This window comes from Podarcis vaucheri (assembly GCF_965113315.1).
Source record: "Podarcis vaucheri genome assembly, chromosome: 10".
Lineage (NCBI taxonomy): Eukaryota > Metazoa > Chordata > Lepidosauria > Squamata > Lacertidae > Podarcis > Podarcis vaucheri.
Genome location: NC_138748.1, coordinates 63848483 through 63870585, shown reverse-complemented (window position 1 = coordinate 63870585; position 22103 = coordinate 63848483). Strand labels below are relative to the sequence as shown.

The 22103-nt window shown below is 45.6% G+C and overlaps 1 protein-coding gene across 29 annotated transcripts in view; it reads left to right on the top strand.

The window, feature by feature from the left end:
• The window catches only part of CELF2 (CUGBP Elav-like family member 2), a 543470-nt gene that overhangs the window by 445884 nt on the left and 75483 nt on the right, over positions 1-22103 (top strand). For all 29 annotated transcript variants that reach the window (XM_082238976.1, XM_082238999.1, XM_082238980.1 and 26 more), the window contains 2 exons: positions 686-734; positions 17715-17849. In XM_082238976.1, coding sequence (XP_082095102.1) covers positions 686-734; positions 17715-17849 — 184 coding nt within the window. The remainder of the gene's footprint in view (positions 1-685; positions 735-17714; positions 17850-22103) is intronic.

Sequence of the window (22103 nt, the reverse complement as noted above, 5' to 3'; positions counted from 1 at the left end):
CTCCAAAACATATGAACCAAAGTAGTCAATGGATCATTGAATGGGCGATAAAACAATGAATCACAATGCCGCTTAGGTACATACCGAAATCTGTTCAGAACCACTCAATCTGCATTCCTAACATGCCAATTTGCTTGTGCAAATAAGGCCGGTATTGACCCTCAGTGGGTAATAATAACAATAATCAGAGTATTGAAACCCGATCTGTTAGGATGAGTCTTGTGGGATGATAATTTGAGCTTTTTAAAAGCTTGCTAGCTGTTAAACCAATCTGTTAATGTTTCCTTTTAGCGGAAAAACCGACGGTGCTTGGAACTGATGCCTTTTGGATTGCTAGCCTGTTAAATAATATACTGTGGATTGAATCTCTGTCCTATCTAGCTAAATAATGTTTATGCTGACAGGCACGAGCTGATTAGAGTATCACACAGGCTTCTTTCCTAGCCGTTCTACCCAGTATGTTTAGGCGATGCCATGGTTTGGATCGAGGACTGTCTGACACGGTCGAGATGTGTTCTGCCAGTGAGCTACAAATGCTCCCTACAAAGTATTGATCGTGCCTCCCACGTAACTCCCCCCAATGGCTACAACACGTCCAAAGCAAATGAAAAATTAAGCATGTCTGACTTGTGGCACTCCAACCCGCTTTACTTTCTTTTTTCTTTTTGTTGTCTGTTGTTTCCAGATGCATCATCCCATTCAGATGAAACCGGCAGATAGTGAAAAATCCAACGGTAGGTGGTCAACCTGTTTCATACTTAAATGTTGCCCTGTCTCCTTCTCCTTCTCCTTCTCCTTCTCCTTCTCCTTCTCCTTCTCCTTCTCCTTCTCCTTCTCCTTCTTCTCCTCCTCCTTGGGGGTTGGGAAGAACAGGCTGTGTTGTTTGCTAAACTATAGGATTTACTTCCACAAGTGGTAGTGATGCTCTCCTACTTGAATGGCTTTCAAAGAGGGTTAGACAAGTTCATGGAGCACAAGGTTGTCAATGGCTACTAGCTATGATGGCTGCCTTTGGCCTCTGCTGGCAGTCATAAGTGGGGAAAGAACTGTTGGGCTCGGGTCCTGCTTGAGACCTTCCCATGGGCATCTGATTGGTCACTGTGAGAAGAGGATGTTGATGGACCTTTGGCCCAATCCAGGAGGACTCTTATTACGTTCTTGTTATGTTCTCATTAGACGCTTGGTGGCCCCATTCATGACACTGTATCAGGCCTAGAGAAAACACAGGCCTCTCTTGAACTCCCATTTGCCTCCACAAAGAAGAAGGAAAGATTCAAAGGACGGAATCGCTGGGATGACCCGTATGCTATGGCAATATGAGTGTTGATGCAATTGTCCTCTAGTCAATCACTTCGCTGAGAAAATTTCTCCGTCTCCTTTTGACCATTTCCCATCAAATAATGAGACACTGCATTTGGGAATCAGCAAGAGGTAGAGTTTTGTAAAAATTCTCATGGATAGAATGTGGGGTTTATGTTGTTGCTGTTGTTACCTTTGAGGTGGTCAAAGGATGTTTGTGAGTGTCTTTCCTTTCATTCTACAAATCATCCCTCCAGTGGTCTGCGTTCGGTAGCCTTCCTGGATGCCCACATTTATGGGAAAGCCTAGCTAAGGAGATCACAAGGCTTTGATATAGTGTGGGGTGGGCAGGCTGCAGACCCCTGGGAAAGTATTGTACACCTGATCACAAACACTTCATAAACACTTGGCCACCTCATAAATAAGGTTAAGTTCAAAGGATGCTAATATTAAAATATAAAATGATTTCTCAAGTATCCTGAAACTTGGAGAAACTATTGGGTGGCTGCCCCAAAAAAATATTTTAAGGAGGGGGCTGAAGGGACCAGGGCCCCATAGAGTTGGTCCCTGTGGTGATATGTAATATTTTTAAAAAAAACTGGGGGTGGGTAACGCTCTCCAAGTGGCTCATCCTATGAGCAAAGAATTCAGAATTCATAGGCTTTCTAAACTCCAGTCCTGGCTACTTGATGTTGCTGTTTAGTCGTTTAGTCGCGTCCGACTCTTTGTGACCCCTGGATCAGAGCACGCCGGCACTCCTGTCTTCCACTGCCTCCCGCAGTTTGGTCAAACTCATGCTGGTAGCTTCGAGAACACTGTCCAACCATCTCGTCCTCTGTCGTCCCCTTCTCCTTGTGCCCTCCATCTTTCCCAACGTCAGGGTCTTTTCCAGGGAGTCTTCTCTTCTCAGGAGGTGGCCAAAGTATTGGAGCATCAGCTTCAGGATCTGTCCTTCCAGTGAGCACTCAGAGATGCTCTTATCCTCTTGCAAAGAAGGTGTGGACATTCCAGCACAGTTGTGCTGCGAAAATACTTGCTCTTGGCACGGGAGGTGAGAGCTGGACCATAAAGAAGGCTGATTGCCAAAGAATGGATGCTTTTGAATTATAGTGCTGGAGGAGACTCTTGAGAGTCCCATGGAAATCAGCCCTGAGTGCTCACTGGAAGGTCAGATCCTGAAGCTGATACTCCAATACTTTGGACGAGATGGCTGGATACTGTTCTCGATGCTACCAGCATGAGTTTGACCAAACTGCGGGAGGCAGTGGAAGACAGGAGTGCCTGGCATGCTCTGGTCCATGGGGTCATGAAGAGTCGGACATGACTAAACGACTAAACAACAACAACAACAACAAGAAGAAGGTTGGAAGGCAAGCAGACCAACAGTAGATGGCGCCAGAGCCAATGTCTGGCAGAGCCACACCCTGGCTGACTGTAAGAACTGAGGTTGGTGAGGCAATGCCAGATTTTTTCCCCTCAGAGACCAGCCTCCACTGTTCAGATTCACCTTGCCTTGGCTTTCCTCCCTCCAGGTTGCACAAGGCAGGACAGAAATCAGGTCAAAGGCAGCCCTATTGATTGGGAGGGATCTCTGTGACATGCAAAACATGCAGCGAGCTTAAATGAGTCTGAATTGTGCCAAGCAGGCCTCTGCAAGGAGCGGCACGGCTGCCGTGGCATGTTTGGTTTTTAATCTAGCCTTGCTTGGCCCCTTGATTCCTATAATTTGCTAAGAGGCATGTCAAAGAAATCTCCTGCCTTCTTAGATTGCAAGAACTTTGCTTTTCCCTCATGGCAGAAATAATCATAGCCGCTTCCTTCCAGCAGGCAACTTTGCTCTTCATTAATTAGTAATCAGGGCAGAAGCCATGCACTTAGAGATTTAAATACCTGCAAATGTAAATGATGACTGGGCCCTAAATCTCTCTGCAGAGTTAAAGAGAGGAGTTCTTTCTTTCTTTTTCTTTCTCTTTTTTGGGGGAGGAGGGGGGTTAATTATGGTGCTTCCCATTTTCTCATTTCTCCATGGATCCTGTGAAGTTCAGAAGAATATTAAGTCTTTGTACTGTCCATTTTGACAGCACTAAAAATGCAAAAATGTTTGGTTTTTTAACCGTATTGTGGCTAGCATGTTTGCAACGCTGGCTCGCTGACCCGTCCAAGATTGTTAATTGTCTGACTTGTTTTTATTGTTGTTGGCATTGGTGAAATATTGCCAAGTATTTCGTAAAGTTGCTCCAGGTGTAACTCCAGCCGTGGGCAGGGGGAATGATCTTGGGGGCGGGCTTCCTCCAGGCATGCCAGCCACCAATTAAGCTAGCCCCACCCCTCAAACACACATTTGTGCTATCTGAAAGTGCAGCTTGATATCATGAGCCTTAGCCCATGCTCCAGATCACCCTATACAACGAGCTTCTTCGCAGGCAACGGGATTTCCTTTTCCTCTCTTTGACACTCCATAAATTATGCAGTTGAGTTTCCCACATTGGGGGAAATCGCCTCCAGAAAAGATTTGGGGCAGGTGCAACGGGAGGAGAAGGGATGGAAGCCAGCAGACTGCCTCCAATAGTAGAAGTAAGACACAGCCATCACACCTGGTAACTGTTGATTGTTGTTGTTTAGTCGTTTAGTCGTGTCTGACTCTTCGTGACCCCATGGACCAGAGCACGCCGGGCACTTCTATCTTCCACTGCCTCCCACAGTTTGGTCAAACTCATGTTGGTAGCTTCGAGAACACTGTCCGACCATCTCGCCTCTGTCGTCCCCTTCTCCTTGTGCCCTCAATCTTTCCCAACATCAGGGTCTTTTCCAGGGAGTCTTCTCTTCTCATGAGGTGGCCAAAGTACTGGAGCCTCAGCTTCATGATCTGTCCTTCCAGTGAGCACTCAGGGCTGATTTCCTTCAGAATGGAGAGGTTTGATCTGCTTGTAGTCCATGGGACTCTCAAGAGTCTCCTCCAGCACCATAATTCGAAAGCATCCATTCTTTGCCACTTAATGGATCCAATTGGCTTCCAGAGAGTGGTAGGGGATGCTTTATCCCAAGTTGATGGCCTTTCAGCTGATTCCCTGGTGGCACGCTGGAATGCGGAGTTAACCAGGGCTATTGACTGTCTGGCTCCGAAGCGCCCTCTCCGATTGCATGGAGCCCAGACAGCCCCGTGGTTTTCCTCGGAGCTGAGGGTGATGAAACAATCGTTGAGACGGCTAGAGCACCGGTGGCGGAAAACTCATTCTGAATCAGACCGGACACGGGCTAGAGCTCAACGTCGAGCCTACCAAGTGGCAATGGTGACGGCGAAGAGGGCCTTCTTCGCCGCCTCCATTGCATCTGCAGAAAACAGCAGCAGGAGACTTTTTCAGGTGGTTCGCAATCTATCAGAACCACCTGTACCACCGGGGCCTGGTAGGGACCCCAAGATCTCCTGCAATGCTTTTGCAAAGTTTTTTGCAGATAAAATCGCTCAGATTCAGAAGGAGGTAGACTCCACCGTGGGAGCAGGGTCAGGGCGGGAGAGTGCTAGAGTTCTGTCTGGTCCTGTTACATGGGATCAATTCCAATCTGTTACCTCCGAGGATGTGGACAGGCTGCTTGGACAAGTGAAACCGACCACCTGTCTCTTTGATCCTTGCCCATCCTGGCTGATAAAAGCAATGGGCTCTGTGGGGTGGTGAATGCTTCCCTCTGTGAGGGAGCCTTCCCAGACCCGCTGAAAGAGGCGGTCATTAAACCGCTTCTTAGAAAAACATCTTTAGACCCGGCCAATTTGGCCAACTATCGCCCAGTCTCAAATCTGCCATTCTTGGGCAAGGTGATTGAACGGGTGGTTGTTGAACAACTCCAAGCACGCCTGGAGGAAACAGACCATTTGGATCCCTTCCAATCGGGATTCAGGCCTCACCATGGGACTGAAACTGCCTTGGTCGCGCTGGTTGATGATCTCCGGCGGGCTAGTGACAAAGGTGAGAGCTGTTTCCTAGTTCTGCTGGATCTCTCAGCGGCGTTTGATACCATCGACCATAACATCCTTCTGGACTGTCTAGAGGGGCTGGGAGCTGGGGGCACTGTCATACAGTGGTTCCACTCCTTCCTCCTGGGCCGTGTCCAGAAAGTGGTGGTGGGGGATGAGTGTTCAGACCCCTGGGCTCTCACTTGTGGGGTTCCTCAGGGTTCTGTCCTCTCCCCCATGCTTTTTAATATCTATATGAAGCCGCTGGGAGAGATCATCAGGGGGTTTGGACTGGGTGTTCATCAGTATGCAGATGACACCCAGCTCTACCTCTCCTTTAAATCAGAACCAGTGAAGGCGGTGAAGGTCCTGTGTGAGTGCCTGGAGGCGGTTGGAGGATGGATGGCGGCTAACAGATTGAGGTTGAATCCTGACAAGATGGAAGTACTGTTTTTGGGGGACAGGGAGCGGGTTGGTGTGGGGGATTCCCTGGTCTTGAATGGGGTAACTGTGCCCCTGAAGGACCAGCTGTCCATGGAGGCGCAGGTTAACCTAGGTTAAGACCCTACCTGCCCGTGAACTGTCTCGCCAGAGTGGTGCATGCTCTAGTTATCTCACGCTTGGACTACTGCAACGCGCTCTACGTGGGGCTACCTTTGAAGGTGACCCGGAAACTGCAATTAATCCAGAATGCGGCAGCTAGACTGGTGACTGGGAGTGGCCGCTGGGACCACATAACACCAGTTCTGAGAGATCTGCATTGGCTCCCAGTACGTTTCTGAGCACGATTCAAAGTGTTGGTGCTGACCTTTAAAGCCCTAAACGGCCTCAGTCCAGTATACCTGAAGGAGCGTCTCCACCCCCTTCGTTCAGCCCGGACACTGAGATCCAGCGCCGAGGGCCTTCTGGCGGTTCCCTCACTGCGAGAAGCCAAGTTACAGGGAACCAGGCAGAGGGCCTTCTCAGTAGTGGCGCCTGCCCTGTGGAACGCCCTCCCATCAGATGTCAAAGAGATAAATAATTACCTGACATTCAGAAGACATCTTAAGGCAGCCCTGTTCAGGAAAGTTTTTAATATGTAACGCTGCACTGTTTTTAACACTGATTGGGAGCCGCCCAGAGTGGCTGGGAAAACTCAGCCAGATGGGCAGGGTATAAATAATAAATTATTATTATATTATTATTATTCAGCAATCAGCCTTCTTTTTGGTCCAGCTCTCGCTTCCATACATCACTACAGGGAAAACCATAGCTTTAACTATACGAGCCTTTGTTGGCAAGGTGATGTCTCTGTTAATAGTCTTTCCTAAACAGCCTCAGGCCTGTATACCTGAAGGAGCATCTCCCACCCCCCATTGTTCAACCTAGGCGTTGAGATCCATCTCCGAGGGCCTTCTGGCGGCTCCCTCACTGTGAGAAGTGAAATTATGGGGAAGCAGGCTGAGGGCCTTCTTGGTAGTGGCGCCCACCCTGTGGAATGCACTCCCCTCAGATGTCAAGGGGATGAGTAACTATAGAACCTTTGGAAGACATCTGAAGGCAGCTCTGTATAGGGAAGCCTTCTGATGTTTCATTTTGTTTCTGTATTTGTTGGACGCGGGTGGCGCTGTGGTATAAACCACTGAGCCTCTTGGGCTTGCCGATCGGAAGGTTGGCGGTTCAAATTCCCGTGACAGGTTGAGCTCCCATTGCTCTGTCCCCAGCTCCTGCCAACCTAGCAGTTCGAAAGCACCGCAGTGCAAGTAGATAAATAGGTACCGCTGCAGCGGGAAGGTAAATGGTGTTTCTGTGCGCTGTGGTTTTCGTCACGGTGTTCCGTTGCCCCAGAAGTGGTTTAGTCATGCGGGCCACATGACCCAGAAAGCTGTCTGTGGACAAATGCTGGCTCCCTTGGCCTGAAAGCGAGATGAGCGCTGCAACCCCATAGTCTCCTTTGACTGGATTTAACCGTCCAGGGGTCCTCTTATGTTTTTATATTTGTTGAAAGCTGCCCTGAGTGGCTGCGGCAACCCAGTCAGAGGGGCGGGATATAAAGATGATGATGATTTTTTATTATTATTACTACTAGTAGTAGTAGTATTACTATTCCACATGTGCAAAAGCCTGAAATTGTAGCTGCAGAAGGCAGGACTGTCTTGCATCCTCCTTCCTTGTGTTCTCAGGATGTACTCACATTTTGGGAATGAGGAACAGAATTTGGCCGGCACGCTTTATTCTGAGCTCCCCCACCCCCAGTGGCCCTCCTGGCATGTGGGCAGAGCTGTCCATCACTTGATGTCACCATGAAACCAGATGACCCCAAAGAACATGTTTCTCCGCTGGTGCAGCTCAAGACATGCTTGCATTCAAGCTGGGGGGGTCAAAGGAAGAATCGGTCTGGCCTAAACAGATCTTGAAATCTATTTGTAAACATGGGTGCTGATGTATAAGCCGCTTTTACTCATATGGAAAGAGTTAACAGCTTTTCTATAAATCAAAGGGTTGTTGTTTTTTGTGTGGTTTTTTTTAATAATATATTCCGAGCGGGTGGACGAGGGGGAGGAAGAAAGGGAGAAATTTTAAATCTCTGTTTGTAAGCCTGCAAAAACCCCAAGCGTGCAATCTGTCCGTGTCACACCTGGATCTAAATCTGCCTGAATTAATTAGCAACTTCTTTCCCCTACGTGTTAGTGCTAACATATGGCATTTAATTACTACTTTCAATTCAGCACTTTGTTCCTTTTAGAATTTTGAAATCTTTTCTTCTGCGAAGCCGGAACATGGCGGGGTCCTACCAGTCTCCGCTTCTCGCCACAGCAAACTTTTAGCGAGGGCGGGCTTTTGTCTGTTGTGGAACAGAGACTTGAAACTGGTGTTGACGTGCCGCTAGCGGTTTGACTTCACCAGTGGAGGTGCGGTGTACATTGTCTCTCAAGGCGGACGGGAGCTGACCAGCTCGGAGAAAGGAACCAGGACTCTTATTGTGATGCATTTAAATTGGCACTGAGCAGGTTACACAACGCCGACCCTACCATGAGGCAGAGTGAGGCGGCTGCCTTGGGTGGCAAATGATGGAAGACAGAGCTTTGTGTGAGCTACTCAGATGTAGTAGAAGACACTGTCCCATCACCAGTGCTTAAGGAAGGTTCGGTTGCTGCCAATCTGGTTAGTTTTTGTATATGAAATGTGAAGGGGTAGCCATCTTGATGTTTGCCTCAGGCAGCAAAATGGCTTGAGCTGGCCCTGCTGGTAAGTGATTCAGTAGCATGGTTTTGACCAAGGAGCAGGCATTATTATTATTATTATTATTATTATTATTATTTGCATATACAACCCTTCATCCAAAGAGCTCAGATGAAAATGCAGGATAAAAGGAATATATAGTTAAAAAACAAAGCTATACCCCGCCTCCCACAAAAGGCCGTAGTATATTAATCAGCCTAAGGTCTGGTTTAAGAGGAACATTTTCACCTGGCACCTAATGGTGTATAATGAAGGCGCCAGGCAAACCTCCCTGGGGAGAGCATTCCACAAATGGGGAGCCACTACAGAGAAGGCCCCGTTCTCATGTTGCCACCCTCCAGACAACATGTGGAGCAGGCACACGAAGATGGGCTTTAGATGATGAACGCAAAGCCCGGGTTGGTTTATATGGTATTCATATCTACTCAAAATGACAAGGAGGCAGATTCATGGAGGATAAGGCTGTAAGTTCAGGCCTGCAGATCGCCTCCAGTCTTGGGGACAGCACACCTCTGAATATTAGTTGCTGGGCAAGCTTCTGGTTGGCCAGTGAAGGGAACAGGTTGCGGGATGAGATAGTGCAGGGCTGAAGGTCAGGATGACCAATGGAGAGCCAGGCTAAGGACCTCTAAAGCCAGGCTAAGAACCTCTGAAGCCATATTATAGAGCCATCTAAAAAGCTAAAAGCACATTTCTCTTTCTCCTGTTTACCACTTTGCCACCTTTTGTAGAGGCAGCTAGCTTGCAAGGATGCGGTTAGGGTAGCTTGCACCTGAGGTTAAGCCATTTCTGAGAAACGACCCCTGACAAACAGGACATAGCTAACCACTTAGAGAAACCACAGGATGCGCTTCCAGTAAACACCTGCTCAAGCCCAGTTCCAGGAACTGGTAAATAGGTTATAAGCCAGTAGCGCCACCTAGTGGAATAGGCAACTTGGAACCGAAAGGACACACCAATTTATTAATTGGTTGAGCTTTAATGAATATGCATCAATGACCATAGGAAATTGTCAATCATTGGCTAAAAGGGATGCCAAGGGGCTGAACTGTGCTTTGCAAGAAGGTATATGAGTTAGCTACCCCCAAGGAGGGGCGGGCATTCTTCATTTTCCTGAATGCACCCTATTTGCTTTTTGTCTGACAAAAATCCAAATTAAAAAAAAAAACTTTTTCTTTAAGAAACTTTGCTGCCTGATTTTTTCATTCCTGGTCTGTATTTCTGAAGTCCCTTTCATTTCGTCATTGGCCCGAGCCTTTCAAAATGTAATGAAGATAAGTAATTTTATTTAAAATGATATTTATTAAAATTTCAGAGAAAAAAAGAATTACACAAAAACAAAAATACAAGGAAAATACAAAATACAGGAAAAAAGAATAAAAGACACTTAAAAAGAAAAAAAGAAAATGAATCAATCTTTCTATAGCTTACATTCATATCCTTGTTTCCCTGACCTCCTCATACCTCCCTTTTTTGTATTCCAGTTCAATTATTTAAGTCAGCAATTTCTTTCCCTCTTTGTTTTCTCATGATCCTTTAACTTTAATATACTATGACTTTACATTTTCACCTGTTATCAATCCTTTTTTACATACACCTTTATATCATTACTGCTTAAACCACATAACTTCATTCCAACATCATTCTAACATTCATTAATTTTGCAATATTTCTGTAAATTGTCTTTAAATTTCTTCCAATCTTCTTCCACCGCCTCTTCTCCCTGGTCTCGGATTCTGCCAGTCATTTCCGCCAATTCCATGTAGTCCATCACCTTCATCTGCCATTCTTCCAGGGTGGGTAAATCTTGTGTCTTCCAGTACTTTGCAATAAGTATTCTTGCTGCTGTTGATTAATAAGTAATTTTAAACAAGTCACATCCATTGCTCCCAATGCTTTTTTTTTTTTGGCCCTGCCCACCAGGGGTACCAGCCCAGGCTGGGGGGGGGGGAAATCTCCACAAAGCAAGAGTCATCTCATCCAGTCTCCTGCAATGTAGGAATCTGTTGCCTGACGGGGGACTCAAACCCACAACCCTGAGATTAAGAAGTCTCATGCCAGCTCAGAATGTGGTGTTTGAGATAGAAAAAAAAGTTGCCCAGCCCCTCGGTCACCACTTTAAAAATCAGTAGGTATCAGCAGGGTTAGATCCTGTGCGAAAGGTGCTGCTTCTCCTTTGCTGAAAACCAGGTCAGTTTGTGCTTTGTTCCTTTAGAGTCAATGCATCTGGTTCCTTCCGAAGATCTATCAGCAGCAATTGCAAAACAGCGGTGCTGATCCATAGCTATGTATTGGTTTGTGTGTGTGTGTGGTGTTGTTGTTTTTTACTCTTGAGTCAGTTCTCTTGAATGCAGCGTTTTGTAAAAGATATACAGTATACATGAGCCGGGTGTTTAATTTACTATAAAATCAGCCTCCAGCTGAAAACCTGTGAAATCGTTTTAGTTAATTTGCCGTATTTATCAGTTTACCAGCGAAACTCGAGCAGGCCAGTAGGGAATTCATCATCTGCAGCAGTTTGGAAAATTAAAAACAAAACCTTTGTTGTTGTTGTTTTTCTCGGGGTGGCGGAGGAGAAAGGGAAGTTGAAGCAGCGGCTGCTTAGATCGCCGCCTTCCCTTGTACATGTACAGGGAGAGAAGGGAAAGGTGTCTGGCTTTACGAAGTTCTTCTGCCGCCCTCCATGTACGCTCAGTTTTAATTTAACTTGTCACAATGCCTGCCCCTTTCAGACAAGTTATTTAATGCTGAACATCGCATCTGAAATACCTTACGAGCTGATGGACCACTCCTAAGAGCCCTCCTTGATATGTAAATAGGTTGCGATAAAACACAGGTCCTTCCTCCTTGGAAATGTTGCAAAGCATAAGCTATATTCTAATGACATCGTTTGCTGCATTTCCGCGCCCACACGCCACATCAATTGTCTGCCTCCTGGGATGACTTAAGTTTTTTGACATTGTTACATGGCAGGACGGAGTGGCATGCTTTACTCAGGGACTGTGTTCACACCATACATTTATTTTTATTTTTTAAATTTTTATTAGATTTTCCAGAATTATAACGAATATCACATAACAAAACAGCAAACAAAACAATGACATAAAAAGAAAAGATACATCAGAGGAAAAACAACCATACAATACAAAATCCTTCCCACCCACCACCATAACAAATACACAATAAAAACAAACTTAATCCTTTAAAAATCCAACTTTGTGTACATATTACTTGACTTCCTCTAGTCCCTCCCTTCTGAACTTCCTTGTATCTGATTGTAACAGCTTTCCAATATCATTATTAAACAAGAATACTTCCAATTATAATCTAATTTGTTCACTTTTCTTATTGTTCTGAATCCAATTTATTTAATTAAATCCTAGTTTAATCCTAGGCCTATTTGGTACTTTCAAGTGTTTTCTAATCTCTTATTTTACAATATTTGTTCAAATAGTCCTTAAATTTATTCCAACCTTCTTGGTATTCCTCCTCTTTCTGGTCGTGGATTCTTCCAGTCAGGTCAGCTAGCTCCGAAAAGTCTATCATCTTCATCTGCCAATCACACCATACATGTAATTCCCAAAAACTCCTGGGAACTCTGCTTTCGACTTCACAGAGCTACGATTCCCAACACCCTTAGCAAACTATAGTTCCCAGGATTCTTGGGAGGGGACTGCTTTAAATGTGTGTACATAGCCCCAGATGCCATTTTAGGTGGTTTCCCATAATATGCCATTCCACACTTATTTGCGCATTTAGTTGCATTTTATTCAAGCATGAAAATATTGCTGGCTCTCTGTGTCTTTATTTTATGCTAAACAGCGCCATTGTGACGGCTGGCTCTGTCACCTGTCTTTTACAGGTTGTTGGTTTTTTTTGGTGCAAACTATTTACAGTGCAGAGCCACAAGTTCACGTCTGCCTCAATTGCTAGCAGAATCTGGAAGTGCTTGTTTCCTGGACCTCCCCCAACATAAAAGTCTCGTTACTCCCAGCCTTTTCCTTCCCTCTTTGCTCTTTAGACCTCTGCGCAGGGTGGGCGATGGGAGAGGCGTGCTTCCCTCCTGCCCGGCTTGGCCAGGAGCGGTGCTGAGGCTCCCAGCAGCATCCTCTGGTCCTCTCCCCGCTTCCCCACTGGAGGTGGAGCTTTCCTCATCACCAGAAGAACTGCTTCGCAAGATTTTCGGAGGCTCCCTGTAACACGACTGCCCCTCTGTTTCCCGCCCCTGTTCTGATGGCAGTTCCCTGACTCCGGAGTATTTTTTTTTGGGGGGGGTGAACGAATTCCTATGCCCCACAAATAACCCAGAGATTCATTTTAAATAAAAGCACACATTCTACTCATGTAAAAACACACTGATTCCCGGACTGTATTTAGAAGGCGATTGGGCCGGATTCGGCCCCCGGGCCTTAGTTTGCCTACCCATGAGGTAGAGTAAGGGTCTGTTAGGAGCTAGTGTCAGGAAATGGTCAGCAAATAAAATAAAATAAAATAAAAAATAAATAAAATAAAATAAGTCAGTGACGTTAACTCTTTATTCAAAGAAACCAAAACAGTGAAGGCCTGGTGATCTTCCCCCAGTGAAGCAGTTCTGAGGACCAAAATGGAGACCTTATACCTGGTGAATTGTACTCTACAATAAAGCTTTGTTCTTTGTGAAATTTGGATTGAGGCCCAAACTAGAACTCACCAGTTTGTTTGCTTTGCCTGATGGTTCAGTTGCTATCTCTTTTTTATTTCCTGGGCTGGCAAGCATGTTTTCCGTATGCCAGGTAGTATAAAATAGCAGAATAATGTTGCTAACTGTGCATGAATATTTGGGGGTAAATTACTTGATGGTGCTCTAGGGAGTGATAAACAGTTGAGCGCCTCAACACAGCTAACCCAAGACACAGACGTACACACTTTCACCGCTATATAGTTATGCACAGTGCGCGAAAAAACGTATCAAAGCTGTGAGACACATAAAACAGAATGAAAATATGCTGGTTTTCTCTGTACAGTACTCTGCTGCACTACATGCCCCCTTCTGCCCCCCAGCAAATGCTTGCTAATATTCCTGGATGGGGAGAAGGGGAGGGGGCTTGGGGAAGATTCCCCCCTCCTTCCCCATCCGTCCCCCAGTGGAATGGAAACGAAAGAACTCCTTCATTACTAAAATAATTTGCACAATAATAGAAATAAATAACTGAATGGCAGGTTCTCTGGAGGAACGATTTCTCCGCGCTTCCCTACCAGCCCTGACTATGTGCTCATTAGCAGTGCATAGAATTTGCATGACATTTCCAGAGCCAAGGAAGGAACAGGGTATCTGCTGTATAATAAGCACTTGCGGTTTGGAGGAAGATGGACAAGAACAGTGACTTGGCAATCTTCCAAGCCTTTCAGATCCATCGTGTATAGGTCTGGTCTTGGATGTCTCTTATCTGACATCTGTCCCCTGTCGCTTAAGACCCCCTTTTGCCGCCACCCCCTGGGGTTGCACGTGATCAAAGAAGGAGAAGGATAAAAGGAAAGATTCGATCGGCGGCTTGCAAGCTTCCGTCTTCAGGGAACGCTTTCCACCTCAGCCTGTTTGCGGAAGAAGCACAGTCGTTGGCCACAGAGCAAAGACATGTTGTAGAACAGCCAGGCATGTTTGTGTGTCGAGGTCTCCAAGACACCCCCCAAATAAAACACCATTGACACTTGATTTTAGTTTAAGGGTTTTGACATAATTTTGGTCACAACTTTATTAAAAATACAAGAAATGTGAGTGGTTGCTTAGGCACTGGTTGCGACTATCTGACCCCACACGGGGACAGACTGACATTTGCACGCCCGCAAAGTCAGTAAGGGAAAACATTTTGGGGGAGAGGCGGAGCTGGGTACCATGTTCTCACCTCTCCCCAAATGCTCCCAGGGGCTCTTGCATGGCCCTAGGCCCTTGACAGGGGTTCGGACAAAAGCATGGCGAGCCCCTGGATTCCTTTAACGGAATACCCTTGCAGCAGCAGCATTTGGAGGGGCAGGCACAGCCAATCCATACCCCTCCACCAACCAATTCATAAAACCAATGCCTAACCGCCACCTTACAAGTTGTGTCGATTTGCTACGCAGTAGGCAAAAACCAAATGGCACCAGCCAATCAGCCAAATGGACAAAATTCCTTCCGGGCCCCTGCCCCAAAAGCAGACGACCCCAAGGTCAAGCGAACAACGCTGAACATAGGGAGGGTGGCCGGGTGATCCAATGTGCGCAGCGAAAAGAGGAAGCTCAATGCTGCGCACAAGGTATTTAAAGGCTATGGCTGTCAATCACAAAATGGCAACATATAAATCTCCCAGCAACAGGCAGCTCCATGATAATGGTGGCCATACTCTTTTCCCGCCCAGCAACTGTGGGGTGTCTTGCTAGCCCCCGCCGCAACACGTGCTCCCCAGGAAGGAGAACACGCTTTTTTGGCACATGCTCAGTTCATGCACATGGGGCATAGGAAGCTGGCTTTATACTGAATCAGACTACTGGCCCTCTGATGCCTAACCACTGTATAGCACCAGCAAGGGTGTGGCTGGCTTTTTAAAAAGTAAATTGCAAGCGCAAGGGAGCTAGTGCAGGTGGGGACCTTGGCGATTAGGGGCAGGAGTGTCTTGACCCATCGCCCCTACGGCAGTCTTGATGGGAAAAGGCAAAGGAGGAAACCCTACAGAAATCAGAGCGGAGTCCTAAGATTGTTGGATGGCACCCAGGGCCGGATTTAGGTTTGATGAGGCCCTCAGCTACTGAACGTAATGGAGCCCTTGATATGTCCAGCTGTCCTTTGTCCACAACAAATGGTCGCTGTTTTTTTGTGTTGGATATATGCTATATGGTAATTTATGGACCTCATAGGTATCTAAAGCCCTTTGCACGTAACAAAATATGTATTTTATCAAAGTAATTGTTGAACTGAAATACAGTGCATAAGGTACCACTGTATATAGAAATGAGCAAGCCAGTGATATTTGAGGGAGCAGGCTAGCAGGCCATTACTTACATCATAGGAGCCTACACATCACAAAACACTGATGCTGTATAGAGGTTTTATTTTATTTATTTTTATCTTATATTTTGGAAATGTACGTCCAGGTGTTTTTTTTCCTTTAAAATTTTTGGGGGCCTCCAAGAGAGTGGGGCCCTAAGCTATAGCTTGTTTAGCTTATACGTAAATCCAGCACTGTTTGCAAGCAACTTCTCTTAACGCCATGCATTTCTGTATTTTTACTAAAATTTTATTTAATAATAATAATAATAATAATAATAATAATAATAATAATAATAATAATTTATTATTTATACCCCACCCATCTGGCTGGGCTTCCCCAGCCACTCTGGGAGGCTTCCAACAAAATATTAAAATACTGTAATACATCAATTTCTATACACATTTCCCCCTAATACATGCATATTTGTAAACACTGGTTGGAGAACTGCATTGCAAAATTTGGAAAGCTGTGAATTTTGAAGGGTAAGTGCAAATCCGGCACTGATGGCACCTTATGTGCCTCCTGACAACTCCTGCAGCCCAGCTGGTGCCAAACATCTTGCTCTGCTTTCCTTTGGACCACATCAGCAAGGCTGGTGGAGTCTCCTTCTTTGGAGCAGAGGCTTGACAACCATATGTCAGGAGTGCTCTGATGGTGTTTCCTGCTTGGCAGGGGGTTGGACTCAATGGCCCTTGTGGTCTATTCCAACTCTATGATTCTATGATTCTATGAGAGGGGAGCTATTGTCATCTGGACAACTCAGGACCTCCATACTCACTAGGGCAGCCATATTGCAAAATATGAATACCCAGACACAAAGCTGTTGAGCTTCTTTCTTTCTTTCTTTCTTTCTTTCTTTCTTTCTTTCTTTCTTTCTTTCTTTCCAAATTGAAGTTTTCTTTCTTTCTTTGCAAATTGAAGCTTTAAAGCCTTTTTTTAAAATGAAATTCACCAAAACAAAAAACAAAAATCACTTCAGATAGGAGCAGCCCATATCCTTCTCGGACATTTTAAACGATTTTTCGAAAAATCCACCTGGATGCCATTTTCATTGGACAAATTCAACTGTTCCATTTGAGACTCAGATTGAGTGTGGCCAGCTATCAACAGGTAGATTAATAGTACAGCAAAACGGCACAAACTTTTGAAAAGCTTTAAAAATATTTGCTGATTTTTATCTGCATGTTATTGGCAATTGCTTCACATTATGTTATGCAGAGGTTTTTTTATTTAGCGGTTTGTGAATTTTTCTAAACGTGTTTCTTCTAAAATAATAATAATAATGACGTTAAGTGGGACAAACAATTTCAGTAAGAAATCCGCTTCTGGTGCCTGCTGAGTCCAAATTCTGGAGCATCAGATTTGTCAACGCATCCCAACCCAGCTTTATGCCATTTCAGGCTCTGTCGCTTTAAAGCTTTCTGAATGTGAGCTTGCTTAAACTCAATCCAATGCATACAGCTGCTGCCTTGACCTACTTTGTGTGAGCCTATACAGAAAAGGAAACCATCTAGCAATAACTTGACCGCACCCCCTTAAGAAAAAAATAATAATCTTTGCAAGCGCAGCATTACAAGCCTGCTTGGGATTTGGTTTCCCCCGTAGTAATCTTGCAGCGACTCAGCCCTGATAGGGGGATGCTCACTAGCAATGTTCGTTTGGGGTGGGAATCACTGTATTGCTGTAGGTAAAGGAGAGCGGGGAATCCTGCCCCAATATTCTGTCTTTGGCATAGTTGCCCATTTCATACAGCTTGTTGAAATTGATTCGGGGTTGGGGGTTGGGGTGTCCCATATGCCTTGCAAGTCTTCCCTGAGTTCATAGGCTTTGTTTCAGGCATCCATTCTCATTTCTCTTTTCATATATTAGAAGGCAGGATTGAGGGTGGATTTCATCTAAATTAGAATCTGTGCACACCACTTAGTAGTAGTAGTAGAGTAGTAGTAGTAGATTGAGCCAGAGGGGTAGGGATGGTCAAGGAAGGGAGAGGAGAAGAACCATTGCAAGAGAAAGGCAGAGAGTGACTCCAGAAAGGAAAGAGAGAAGGTTGCATGTACAGTGAAATGTTTTCCACAGGACTTGCCGTCAGTTAGCGCTGCCATGCTCACAAGACCAGCTCTCAGTTTGAAGTGGTAATGAAGCATTGATCACAGATGAGGCAAGGTGGGGGCGGGGAGGGGGAAGAGATGGGTTTGAATTGCCCTTTGCTAATCCGTTATTTTATTTTTTTTATCTCCTAGCTGTGGAAGACAGAAAATTGTTCATAGGAATGGTTTCGAAGAAGTGTAACGAGAACGATATCAGGGTGATGTTTTCTCCATTTGGCCAGATAGAAGAATGCCGGATCCTCCGGGGACCAGACGGACTGAGCCGAGGTGAGTGCGAGAAGCCTACGAAACCCTCTTATCATTATTTCTAAGTGCTAATTGGAGCTGGAGATCACGGCCGGTCAGCATCTAGAGGCTATGCTCAGAAGCATGCCATGTGACAGAGGAACCCCTGCGAATTCTTTAATAGAAGCTGAAATTATCACCTTTTACTTAATAATAATAATAATAAAATGCCCAAGAGGTTATCTGTGGCAACGTACATTAAGGCATGTCATTGCCCTCTTTGACAGGTGGAGAGAGACATTCCACACGGGGGCCGTTTCTCCCATATTTTTTAATTTACATGCCCATCATTCTGACAGGTGGGGTGTACATGAGGGAATGGCTTACATACTGCAGAAATGCCTGTGGCCAGATGTATTGTGCTCACCTGCCTGCCTCTGGGCCCAGATTACCTCCTAAGGTGATCCATGTGGGTGGTTGTGCTTTCACTGCGATGCTCTCCCCTAGTTCAGTTTTCTCTACGGGAGTGAACATCAACCATTCCTCTAACGCTATAGAAAGTAGGAGGGTGCCTTTGGGGACAGCTGAAGCCTGCTCTCTGCCTCTGGTAACTCCAGAATTACAAAACCAAGCCTGGTCCTATCTGCACCTCTTTGTCTGCTTCGCCCTACCCTGTGTTTGGTTTCTTGACAGCTGTGGGGCTGGGGAGCGTGTGTGGACTTGCAGGCGGGGCTGGACTACTCATTTTTCCTGACCACTGGCCATCCTGACTGGGGCTGACAGATATTATAGTCCAGGCTTCCTCCAACTCGGCCCTCCAGATGTTTTGAGACTACAGTTCCCATCATCCCTGACCACTGGTCCTGCTAGCTAGGGATCATGGGAGTTGTAGGCCAAAAACATCTGGAGGGCCGGGGTTGAGGAAGCCTGTTATAGTCCAACAACATCTGAGGGGGCACAGGTTGTCCACCCCTCGACTGAGTGTGGTGGCAATGTTTTGAGCCAGCCTTTATGCAGCAAACTATGTAAAGGGCTTGAAGATACGTAGCACTTTAAATTTGTTTGGGTGATACGGCCTGGTCCATGCTGTGAATGTGCAGACCTAATTCAAGGAGGGGACTTATGTGGTACAGATCCCAGTGGGAATTTGGAAACAGCAGGAAGAGGTTAACTCGCAAAGCATGTGGCATGGCCATATAGGTCTTCTCGGCTGTTAATGACTAAGCTTTCCTAACCACATCTACTCCGCTAGAAAAGAAAGAATATGTAGCATTCCCTGTAACTGCATATGTTGCGATAGATTTGGAAGATGCTGATGTTTATTGGTCTTAGGGTTGTATGACGGTCAGCAAGGTAATGTCTGCAAATTCTGACGTTTACTGACAAATCTGTAGAGCCTTGAATGATATCATTTTCACCATATGTAGGTGAAGGAGATTCATCAGACCACAGATGTAAATGTGTATGTGTGTTTTAAGAGGCTTGTGACACAAAAAGTCATACGCTGTCTTAAGACATACCAGTAAATGTCATTAATCATCAAATATCAGACATTTACCATAACATAAAAACCATCAGGAGGTGCATATTGGTTCCAATTTGTGTAGGAGTCCACACCTTCTCACTGGTTAGTGCAATGTGGAATTCATTGTAAAGGGAAACACAGCAATATATTCACAGGAATATTTGTGCACTTAATAAAAATAAAAATAATTATGGACCCCCCCCCAGCTGAATTATACAACGTGGATAAATTATGCAAATCAAATTAAGCTTATTTGCATACATGTTCTTATTTGACGTAATTTATTCGGCATCTGCCAGTCACGAGACGAGGCCAGGAGCTGTGCAGAACACTCTGACTTCTGTAAATCACTCTCTGCTTCGGAAATGTCATCAGGCATCACTTCTCATTAAATGTAGCCCAAGATTTCCTTCCCAGTTTCCCAAAAATACTCTCCCCTGGAAAACAGATCCTGATTTTCTACTGTTTTCTTTGGGGTGAACATATGTGTACACACACACACACACACAGACAGACACACACACACACACACACACACACACACACACACACATATGAGGAAGGAGTTCTGCATACCTTACTTAAACTTATGAGGTGGCAAAGGACGGGGTTTTTTGTTTTTGTTTTTTTTTTTTTTTAAAAAAAAAGCTTTCCCCTTGCTTTTAAAACTTTCATTTTGTATATTTATGTTGTGAACCGCCCTGTGAGCTTCAGATGAAAAGCAGCATAAGGATTTAATAAATAAATAAATTTTAATTTAAAAGCAATATGGGGGAAAAAATCTCAACTACCTTTATAAGTTTAAGATAAGCTGCAACTACCCCTACACACACACACAAACAATTTTCAAGACATATCTTCCACTCCTGTGATCTTCCCATGAGTTTTTGTTTCTTTCCCCACCCCCACCCCACTCCCCCTCAATAGCAGAAAAAGAAAATTTCAGCGCAGCTCTGGATCTCTGCATTTTCAAGCCCATTTCCACAGTCCAAAGAGGCTGGAAACTTGACTGCCGAGATTTAACAGAATTTTGCTTTTCTTTACCCATTACAAAATTCTGGACATCTGCCCAATGCACACAGACCTGCATATGTAGAGTTCAACCAGATACTCAATTGACTCAGTACTGTCCCATCCTCAAGGAACTTAGGAAGATGTGGCCTTGCCTTATTGCTCCATGGATATGGGACTGTCATTGTGCAGCTGCCATACAACAGATGTCAATACCACAGAATCAAGGAAATCACAGTTTATGCATATTCATTGCAATTCTTACATGTATCCCAAAGGCATGAGTACATCGCCTAGGGGAAAATTCCTGAAAGTACCGAAACAATGTTCTAAAAACTAGCAGGACCCATGTAGACGTCTGTGTTTTCACGTTATCCTCAGTCCTAGAATGGGAACCTTCCTTCTCTCCCATTCCATGGCATCAAGAGCCTTGCTATATTCTGAATTTTCAGTTTTCTGCACACTTTGCGAGCTTCTGTGTATCTAGGATCTTGAGCAAGCTTGTTCTCTTTGAGGTCTGCTGTTATTTCACTGTCAGAATAGATTTTGGAGGTGCAGGGCGAGCATTTTCAAGCACGGATGAGCAGGTGACAAATGTTGAGGGCATAAGAAAAGCCTGGCTGCTGGACCGGGTCAAAAGCCCATTCCTTCCAGCATCTTGTTCTCATGGCGGCCAACCTGATTCTGTTTATCTAATCTGTTTAACAGAATTAAATAGCAGGGCACCAAGGGGGAGAGGAAACACTCCTTCCATGTAGTCAATTTTCTTAATTGATCTTCAGTACCAGAAGATTGGGACGCGGGTGGCGCTGTGGGTTAAAGCCTCAGCGCCTAGGGCTTGCCGATCGAAAGGTCGGCGGTTCGAATCCCCGCGGCGGGGTGCGCTCCCAGCGCCTGCCAACCTAGCAGTTCGAAAGCACCCCCGGGTGCAAGTAGATAAATAGGGACCGCTTACCAGCGGGAAGGTAAACAGCGTTCCGTGTGCTGCGCTGGCTCGCCAGATGCAGCTTGTCACGCTGGCCACGTGACCCGGAAGTGTCTCCGGACAGCGCTGGCCCCCGGCCTATAGATGTGAGATGGGCGCACAAACCCCAGAGTCTGTCAAGACTGGCCCGTTCGGGCAGGGGTACCTTTACCTTTACCTTTACCAGAAGATTACGTCACAGTGCCAGCGCTACCATTAGACAGAGTGAGGCAGCCGTTCCTCTCAAGCCCTTCAGGAAGGCAGAACTGTGTGTACTATATGGCCTGCCCTGAATTCCCACAGCTAGCCTGCTGCCCTTGGGTGTGGTAGAGGAGGGTTTAGGGCAGCTCAACCAAGGTTGGCACTGCAGAGCATCGTAATTATGACATAGTGCGTGCACAGAACGGAAGGCAAGAGGTGGGGGAGTGTCAGAGCTTCCATACGACCAAGCTGTAATAGCTCTCCTCCTTGTCGTATCTTCGGAATCCATCAACCTCTTCTCCAACGTTGATTAACGACCTAAGCCTTTAATGAGGCTTCAGGCATGCTCCCTCATTACGCAGAGTACCCAAACAGCAGCAAAAGGAGTGAGACATGTGCGCCACATTGCTACGTTTATTTCTAACTACACAGGACAGAAAAGAAATGCACCTGCTCTCTGAGAGAGTCAGTGAACAACTGTACAAAGAAACAGGAAACCAGTAACATCAACATCCATCTCCCATGAGACTTCCAACAGTCTGGAATGTAAACAGAGTCTTGTGACTCCAAAAACTGCACAGTGGCATAACAGAAA